Genomic DNA, 10,066 nt, shown 5'->3' with positions numbered 1-10,066 from the left:
CCCCCCCCCAAAAAAAACCTTCTCCTTCAGCACTTTGCAATCTTCACCCTTCACCCCCGCGTCCAGCCATGTCCTCCGCCCGAGGAGGAGGCCCCCCGGCGTTGGAGTCCGCATCCCCCCCCTCCTCCGCCGGCTCGCTGTTCTTCAGCGCGCCGCCCCGCTCCAGGATCTATAAGATCATCGTCATCGGCGACTCGGGAGTGGGCAAGACCTGCCTGACTTACCGCTTCTGCGCCGGCAAGTTTCCCGATAAGACCGAGGCCACCATCGGGGTGGACTTCCGAGAGAAAACCGTGGACATTGATGGAGAAAAGATAAAGGTAATAACTTCTCACAACCCCCTCCCCCCCCCCCAACCAAAATTCCGCTGTGGAGACCATACAGAACCTTCTGTGTGTCATACACTGGTAGAATCCCTACAGTGTGGAGACCAAGTTGATTAATTCTAGATTTTAGTTCAAAATTATTTCATTTAAACAGTAACTTTTTTTGGGTAAAAAATCGGTTGCTTAATCTGTCCCATTTGTCACTTTATGTTACAATAATTTCCTCGTAAGTCACAGTAAAAGATGGTAGCTGATAGCCCTTAACTTTATTGTGTAAAGCGTTGGCTCCAGGAAATTCGTTGACGCCACGACATAAAACTATTCTCATTCATTTGCCAGTGTTGTGAAGCCTGGATCATGTTCGCTGCATTAAAGTATTTTCAAATTCCATTACCAGTAAACTTATCAGTTTTAGAACGTCAAAAATGTGTAACGGGTTGCCGTTAGTTTTTTTTTTAACATAACAGCTGAAACATTTGTTGCTCAGTTGGCCCCATGACTTAACAGAATACGTTATACATCTCTTAATCAATATAAAGAGTCTAGGGGTATTATTAAAGAAATTAGGAAGGCAAAGAGGGGATGTGAGAGAGCATTTGGCAGATAAGGTCAAGGATAATCCCAGAGATTCTACAAATATATCAAGAGCAAGAGGGTAACAAGAGAGAGGGTTGGGCCTCTTGAAGATCAAGGAGGTAGTTTTTGTGTTGCATCCCAGGAGATGGGAGAGATAGTTAATGAATATCTTGCGTCAGTTTTTACTGGGAGAAAGAAATAGTCTAGAGAATGCAGAGAAATAAACTTTGTGTTAAAAACAGTTCACATCATTAGAAGAGGATGTTTGGGATGTCTTAGAGAATATAAAGGTGGATAAATCTCCGGGGCCTGATCTAATGTATCCCAGAATGTTGAAGGAAGTAAGGGAGGAAATTACAAGATTTCTTGCAGAAATATTTGCATCATCTATAACTATGGGGGATTGCCTGATGACTGGAGGGTGGCTGATGTCTTTCCTTTGTTTAAGAAATGTAAGGAGAAACCAGGGAACTATAGATCTGAGAGTCTGACATTGGTTGTGGATAAGTTATTGGAGGTGATTATAAAAGATAGAATTAATGGATATTTAGAGAGGCAAAAATTGATTAGGGATAGTCAGCATGGTTTTGTGTGAGGAAAATCATCTCTCTCAAACTTGATTGAGTTTTTTGAGAAAGTTACCAAAAAGGTGGTTGATGGTAGAGCATTAGATGTTGTTTATTTGCATTTTAGTAAAGCCTTTGACAAGGTTCTGCATAGTAGACTAATTTAGTAAAGTTAGGTCACATGGGATTCAGGGTGAGCTTGCCAATTGGATACATAATTGGCTTAATGGCAGGAGACGGAGTAATGATGGAGGGTTGCTTTTTGGACTGGAGGCCTGTGACCAGCACTGTTTCACAGGGATCAGTTTTGGGTCCTCTTTTATAACTCATATAAATGATTTGGATGGCAATATAGAAGGCATGGTTAACAAGTTTACGCATGACACTAAAATTGGTGGCATTGTAGACAGAAGAAGATTTTCTAAGATTACAAAGGGATCTTGATCAAATGGGTCAATGGGTTGAAAAATGGCAGATGGAGTTCAATCTGGATAAATGTAAGGTATTGCATTTGGTACAATCAACAAGGGAAGGACTTATACAATTAATGGTAGGGCCTTAGGTAGAGTTATAGGAACAGAGGTACCTAGGGGTGCAGGTACATAATTCTTTGAATGTTCTATCACAGGTAGACACATGGTTAAAAAGGCATTTGGCATACTTGCCTTCATTGCTCAGTCCTTTGAGTATAGGAGTTGGGATGTTACATTGAGGTTGTACAGGACATTATTGAGGCCTCTTCTAGAATAGTGTCCAGTTTTGTTCGCCCAGTTATAGGAAGGATATTATCGAGCTGGAGAGGGCTCAGAACAGATTTACCAAGATGTTGCCAGGTATGGGAGGTTGGAGTTATAAAAAAAAGACTGGCTGGCTGGGACTTCTTACACTGGAGTGTAGGAGGTTGAGAGGTCACCTGATTAAAAGTTTATAAAATAATGAGCGGTGTAAATAGAGTTGATGATAGTTGTCTTTTCCCTAAGATGGGGAATTTCAAGACTAGGGGGACACAGTTTTAATGTGAGAGGAGAGACATTTTAAAAAAGACATGAGGCAAATTTCTTTAGACGGTGGTTTGCATGTGGAATGAACTTCCTGAGGAATTGGTACAATTACAACGTTTAAAAGACATTTAGGTGTATATATGAATAGGAAAGGTTTGGAGGGATATGGGCCAGGAGCAGGTAGGTGGGACTAGTTTAGTTTGGGATTATGTTTGGCATGGACTGGTTGGACCGAAGGATCTGTTTCCATGCTGTATGACTCTGACTCTGACTCTATAAATATACGCACAATTCATGATGAGTTTCTTGTTGATCTTGAGTTAAATAATCTTTACTTGGGCATAACAAAGCTGGTCTGGGCTAAAATTTATATTACAAGATTGGATGGGCCCAGCAGCTGACAACCAGATTTCTGTCAATTGTGCAATTGGGCTGTAGATAACATCTGACAACTCCTTGGCAATCTTTTACTTTTACCCACCCCATGGGATCTTGTGTTTGAATTATGTCACCTCTTTTATAGTTCTAAACTCCAGCAGATATAAGCCTAACCTGCTCAGTTTTTTCCTCTTAAGACAATCTGCCCATTTCAGATATTAGTCGAGTGGTTCATCTTAATCCTTAAATTGGACCCCTAGCTGATCTTTGTCCTTCCTCGTACACCCACACTGGGATTGGTTTCGTTTAAAGGGAATAGGGTGCTGTACTACGTAGTCAATACAGTTGGAATCATTATTCCAAGTTGCCCAGTCAGGTGATGCACACTGTTGTATTTGATTAAACAGGTGAGATTAAAACCCCAGGTTTTAATCCCAAGATCAACAAGAAACTCATCATGAATTGTGCATATATTTATAGAGTCAGAGTCATACAGCATGGAAACAAACCCTTCGGTCCAACCAGTCCATGCCGAACATAATCCCAAACTAAACTAGTACCACCTGCCTGCTCCTGGCCCATATCCCTCCAAACCTTTCCTATTCATTTCCTAGAGAGTGAATAACAGATCTCCAAGACAGCTATTGGATGTCAAAGTTCTAAATAAAGGCAGAGGAAACTTGAGTTTTATTTTAGCTTGGAAGGGAGGCAAGTGAGAGATGATCTTAATAAAGATACATCACATTATAGAAAATGTAAATTATAAATATTACTTCCAACAAAACCATGATAAAGTAGAACAAAGGGCCAGGAGATTTTGAGTAAAATTTGTTTGGAGAACTATATCATAACTAATAATCATTCTTTTGCAAATAGCTATAGGATTGCAAAGTAGCTAACATAGGTATTAATCAAAAGGCTGCATAGAAACAGCTCAGGAAACAACAGATCAATGAGTTTAACATCCATGGTGATTAACGTATGGACTCATTACTTTTAGAGCACGGCATGAGATCCTTCAGCCAATCGTGTCTGCACCGGTCATCAAACATCAATCTATTCTAATCCCACTTTCCATTGCTTGGCACATATCCTGGTGTGCTATGGTGTTTCAAGTGTTCATCTAAATAGTTCTTAAATGTCTTGAGGGTTCGTGCCTCTACCACCCTCTTTAAGCAGTGAGTTCCAGATAACCACAACCCTCTGAGTGAAGAAATATTTCCTCAAATCACTTCTACACTTCCTGCTTGTTACTGTAAAATGGTCTGTGCCCCCTGATTATTGACTGCTGTACTAGGGGGAAAGGTTTCTCCTGAGCGACCCTTTCTGTGCCTCTCAGAACTTTGTATATCTCAATCAGATTTCTCTCCTCCACCTTCTCTGCTGTAAGGAAAATAACCCCATCCTATTTAGTTTTTCTTCACAGTGCCTGGGCTGGAGCAATTTACCTATCTTGGTGAATCTTTTTTGCACCATCCCAATGTTAGATGACATTTGGAAAGAAAGAATAATTAAGTATCTAGATATTCATGGTATAGTCAAGAGAATTTGAAAGGACTTATGACTAGGAAGGACACCTTCTCTAAGCATTTTATTGGAGATTTCACAATATTGATGCACATTCTATTATGTATTCAGATTGTAGCAAAGGTTTTAATGCCATGAGGCACATGTGCTTGGATGCCCAGGAAGGAAAGTATGGATTCAGTAACAGCCTTCTCAGAAACAAATATCAATAAAGCACAGAAACAAAGTTGCTGGAAAAGCTCAGCAGGTCTGGCAGCATCCGTGGAGGAGAAAACAGAGTTAACGTTTCGGGTCCGGTGACCCTTCCTCAGAACCCGGACCTGAAACATTAACTCTGTTTTCTCCTCCACATATGCTGCCAGACCTGCTGAGCTTTTCCAGCAACTTTGTTTTTGTTCCTGATTTACAGCATCCGCAGTTCTTTTGGTTTTTATCATTAAAGTACAGACCCTTAATGGGGACTGTCAAGTGCGAAGGCATCAGGATAGTTTGGGAGGGTGGACTAACGAATAGCGAGTGATATTTTACGTGGATGAATTGCAAGATAACGAGACCAGGGAAAGGAAAAAGTGCATAAGGGATACAGTACAAATCTCTGGATGTGATAATGGGTCTATACAAGGCATATGTACAGGCACACCTTGGATATGCTGGGCACGGTACTGTAGGAAGAATATTCAGAATCTGCAAAGACTAAACAGAAACCTATCTAGAAATGTCTAATCTGAGAAGTATTAAAGTGTTTGTAGGGCCTAGGACTGTTTACTTTTCATGAAGATAAAGTTTAGCAGAGATGTTTCAGATTCTCGTGTTATTGGATAATTTGAATCTCAAATATTATATTTAGTTTCTCAAACTGTAGAACAGGGGATTACTGACTCATTATTGGAGGAATCAATTCCCAAAAGAATAGATCACAAGCTGGTGAATACGTGGAATCAAATATCAAAAAGTCTAGAAAGTTGTAAGAATTGCATAGATATTTGAGGCAGTACAATTGAATTTTGGTCATTAATTTGACATGTGGAATGGTCTTTTGTGCCTTTGTACTTTCTGCTTTTATGTAATCAACTTACAAATTGCATTTCTACAGAGGGTAGGAGAAATTTAAACAGTTAATTATTTTAAAAAGTTGCATGTCATGAATAGGAGGTGCGGCCTGAATTTTTTTTTTCCAGATTTATAAATTGAGGAGGACTGAATGGCCTTTTGTCTGTCTTGTGAATGGATTAAATCTGGAACTGCCCACCGTTTTAGATTAACACTGTGCAAGTAAGTGCCATTATCTGTTCAGTCATTGTGCACCACTAAGACTTCTGGTTTTCTAGGTCTAAAACAACACCCTGCATGTCTACATTACTTCTAATGTTTAAAAGGAACAGAGCTTCAAGGTATTTGACAGACAGTTGCACTATAAGATGATACTGTGCCATAAATGTAGAAATCAAGAGGGATGATTTGAATTTACATGAGTGTTTTAAAAAATCTCAGAGACTAGTGAGGCAATTCCAGAGAGTTGCCCTAGGTAACTTGACTGATACCAAAGCGGGGACAAGATGATGAATTGGTGAACAAAAGGCCAGAATAAGGTGGAGAGTACTTGGCAGATTACAAGGATAGAGGAGGTTGCCGAAATAGAATGGGAATCCAGTATGCACAGATTTAAATGATGAGGACAACAGTTTTAAACTTGATGTATTGACAAATAAGGAACCAGTGTGGGCATGAAAGGAAAAGGTTGATGGATGTGTACAGAATAAGATATTTGTGTGGTTAGTAATGGAAATAGGGAGTTTAATGTTATTCTTACTCCTCAGGATGATACCAGAAAGTAGGCAGTTCTAGCTGAGAAGAGGAAAGCACGCCAATGCTGAATGACATCGATAAGTATAAAGTAACTGGATCATTTCAATGCACTTTGAGATCACCATCTGTCATAGATGCCATGATTCAAAATTTCTTGTCATCACTTCTTGTTCAAAGTAATCTTATTGAGTAAAGGCTATACAAATCCCCACTCGGTATGAGTGAAAGGACTTGAATTAATGATAACAAGGTGTAGAGCTAGATGAACACAGCAGGCCAAGCAGCATCAGAGGAGCAGGAAGGCTGACGTTTCGGGTCTAGACCCTTTTTCAGAAACTTGAATTAATACTTAGTTACATTTTCTGGGGTTGATATCTAATAGTGGTACATGCTTCCCTGTGGCCATTCCCAAGCTCCATTTTTACATGCTGTTTCTACATTTGATGACCTGTTTGTAAAGGTGTTGGTCTCCAAATGTAAAAATAGCATTAAATGAAGTATTTAAAGAGTTCTAGAGGGGCTAAATTTAAGTGATGTAACACAAAGGGAGTCAGGTACTTCAAAAGTTTCAGAACGATTTTGACTGGCAATAGTAGGAATACAGTTATTAATGCATTATAGGTCTATTATGAACAACAGAATCATAGAAACTTACAGCACAGGAGGAGGTTATTGTTAACTCAAAAATGGTAAGTTTTAGAACAATTGTTATTGGTCCCCTATTCTCACTTTTTAAAAACATTTGTGACTCTCTAAGCTCCATATCTTCAACCCGTTTTTAAAGTTAGTTGTGGAATTAGCTGGCATCACCTTTTTGCCTGTATCCCATTTATAAATGTTGGTAAGGTTATTGGACCCAAAATTGACCCTTGGGAAATACCCTGCAAACCATTTCCTTGTCTGAAAAACATCCACAACCTTTGCTGTTATTGAGTCAGTTTCTTATCCAAACTGTCACTTTCCCCCCTAATTCTGTGGGTTTCCATTTATAAACCTTCTGTGCAACACTAATCATGCCTATTAAATTTACCGCAAATGTGAAATTGAGTCACTTCAGCCAGAAAAATTTCAAGTTTGGATATCAAACTCACGCTGACTTGGTTAATTACAGCCCAGTTGTAACAGAAGTGCTACAATCCCTTGGAGGGTAAGAATCCAGGCTTCCCTGCCAATCATATCCAAACAGCGCACTTGTGTACATGGCTGAAATTTAATTCTCCAAGTGCATTGAAATGATCCAGTTACTTTATACTTACTGATGTCATTCAGCATTGGCATGCTTTCCTCTTCTCAGCTAGAACTGCCTACTTTCTAGTATCATCCTGAGGAGTAAGAATAACATTAAACTCCCTATCTCCTATTTAATTTAGCCTCTGATTGTAGGTAACTATCCCCTACTCAATTTTGGTCATGGGTTCTATTTGTTACCAAAAACTCCATTTAAATAGACACTGTGGATTATTTGTTGCACTGTACAATTTAAACAGGCTCTGTTTGCTGAGTAAATAGAGTTTGTGCCCTGAGTCTTGTCCAGTTCCTACCATTCAGTCTTGACTATAGTATCAATAGATGCTGAAAGATGTCAGAGGCTACTTTTACTGACTATCAAGTGACCCCTACTGGCAAGTGTTCATATGCAGACTATGGCTGGGAATCAGACGCAGTTTGGCTGTCACAGAGCATGGAAACAGGCCCTTCAGCCCATTACTGACCATGGTGCCCACTCAGCTAGTTCCAATTGCCCATTTTTGGTCCATAGCCCTCTAAACCCTTCTCATCCATGTACCTAATAGCGTCATAGAGTAATACAATGATGTTGCCTAATAGTTCATTTTGCCCGCTTAGCATATAGAGACAAGTGAGATAGGAAGTGTTGGAGAAGGAAATCAAATGTTTTTATTTTAAGAGAATTTCTGAAACATCTTCTGTTCTTGACATTTTAGATTCAACTGTGGGATACCGCTGGCCAAGAACGTTTCCGGAAGAGCATGGTACAACACTACTACAGGAACGTCCATGCTGTTGTCTTCGTATATGACATGACCAACCCTGTGAGCTTTCAGAGTCTTCCAGCCTGGATTGAAGAATGTAACCAGCACTCACTTGGTGGAGAAGTCCCACGCATCCTCGTGGGGAACAAGTGTGACCTAACAGATGCCACTAAAGTTAAAACAGATCTGGCTCAAAGATTTGCTGATACTCAAAATATGCCCCTGTTTGAAACCTCTGCCAAGAACCCAAATGACAATGATCATGTGGAGGCCATATTCTTGACTTTGGCTCATAAACTGAAAAACCACAAGCCCATGATGCTTAGCCAGCTCCAGGTAGATGAGCCAAAAGTGAAGCTGGAATCTGAACCAAAGGCTGATGTGGAGTGTTACTGTTAAGGATTAACTTTTTGGTGTTTTCTAAAAAGATTCAAGAGCACCAGAAAACGAGAGGAAATTCGACCAGAAAAAGGGGTGAATAATACATTGGATTACCCATATTCATATATCAGCCAGACTTTCTTTACTCAAACTGAGGACAGTAAAGGGCAAGCTGCATTTTCTGGTATTCCCAGATATTAGTTTTATGCAGTTACTTGAAGGAGAAGCTTGTATAAATTGCCTCAGTTAAAGGAGCCATTTGAATTTACTCCTCATGGTTCTTTTCCCACACTATTCCTTCACTCGTTCCTTTCAGTTTCCATCTCCAGTTAGTTGTGAGAGGATTAAATATTTTCAGTATTGGAGGGATCCCCCAGTTGCTCAGCTGGTTGTTAGGGGTAAATGGCTGAGTCTTGCAGAGCTGGAGAGTTTCCTCGTTGATCATCATCAGTTTGTGTTGGATCAGCTGATGTTAGCCAAGGCAGTAATAGAGGATCGACAATCAGTTTCCAGTTCCTTCAAGTTAAGCAGAATGAGACACACAAAAGTTCATTCATGTTTTGCTGTGATTCCTCTTGTAGTTGAAGTGTGTCAACATGCACTGCTTTGGCTTGCGTATGAAGAATGGTGCCTTGATTTTGAGATAACTAAAATGTAGAAAATTTACAGAAAATGGAAGAAAAGTGTTTTGCTTTGAGAAGTATTATTTTCACTATTTACATTGGTCTGTGGATTTTATCTGTGGGAAAACAAATGTGTTGTTCGCAGTCCATATATGAATACTAATACTATATTCCTTTGAGCTTCTAATATGAATGTTGAGATTTTTAAAGGAATATGTCAAATTTGAGTTGCAGGCTTTCTATGGCATCACACTTAAAATATCCAACTAATGCCTTAAACTACAGTAAATTATTTTGTTTATAAACAATAGAGTGGCAGGAAAGTAAGGAAGAAGCACAGTGTTTAACAATTCATCTATAGTCATGAAAACTGGCTATAGCAATGTGAACGGTGGTCTCTTTCTGGACAAATGCAGACTTCTTTTAAAGCCCAGTCTTCCTTCAAGTTGGAAAAAGGGACATATGATAAAGGGATACATTAAATGGCTAGTGCCTCTCGTGTTGTAGGAAAGTTGAAATACTTTTTGCATGCATTTGTTTATGCCTGTCCGGTTTTACCTGATCCAGAAGATATTTACCAAATGCACTCTAACATTCAGAACAGTTAACCATAATTCTTGCTTATGATGATGATGCATGAATTACTAGTAACTGATTCCTGAGGAGGTTGTGGAGATGTTTTAAATTGTTGATTATTAATTGAAACTGCTTGCAGATGGTATTAAATGATTGTGCTGGACGAATTTGTAAAATGACATTGTTGTGGTGAGCAAGCTAACAGTAGCCCACTGATTACAACAGTACACTTAATCCATTGTCGCAGATAACATCATTACAGTAGTACTTTGAATAAAACACTAGCACAAGTCTAAATAAATGTTTGTGTTCTAA

General features: G+C 39.4%; 1 protein-coding gene across 1 annotated transcript in view; it reads left to right on the top strand.

Annotated features, from left to right (window-relative positions):
• Positions 1 to 10,066, top strand: part of rab33ba (RAB33B, member RAS oncogene family a) — a 10,582-nt gene extending 516 nt beyond the window's left edge. The window contains exons 2-3 of the mRNA XM_020519592.2: positions 1 to 320; positions 8,124 to 10,066. The exon at positions 1 to 320 is cut by the window's left edge and continues 250 nt beyond it. Coding sequence (XP_020375181.1) covers positions 69 to 320; positions 8,124 to 8,570 — 699 coding nt within the window. The 5' untranslated portion in view covers positions 1 to 68 and the 3' untranslated portion in view covers positions 8,571 to 10,066. The remainder of the gene's footprint in view (positions 321 to 8,123) is intronic.

The sequence above is a fragment of the Rhincodon typus genome, chromosome 1, assembly GCF_021869965.1.
Source record: "Rhincodon typus isolate 14 chromosome 1, sRhiTyp1.1, whole genome shotgun sequence".
NCBI lineage: Eukaryota > Metazoa > Chordata > Chondrichthyes > Orectolobiformes > Rhincodontidae > Rhincodon > Rhincodon typus.
The sequence above is the reverse complement of the archived record's forward strand: the minus strand, read 5'-3'. Positions and strand labels throughout refer to the sequence as shown.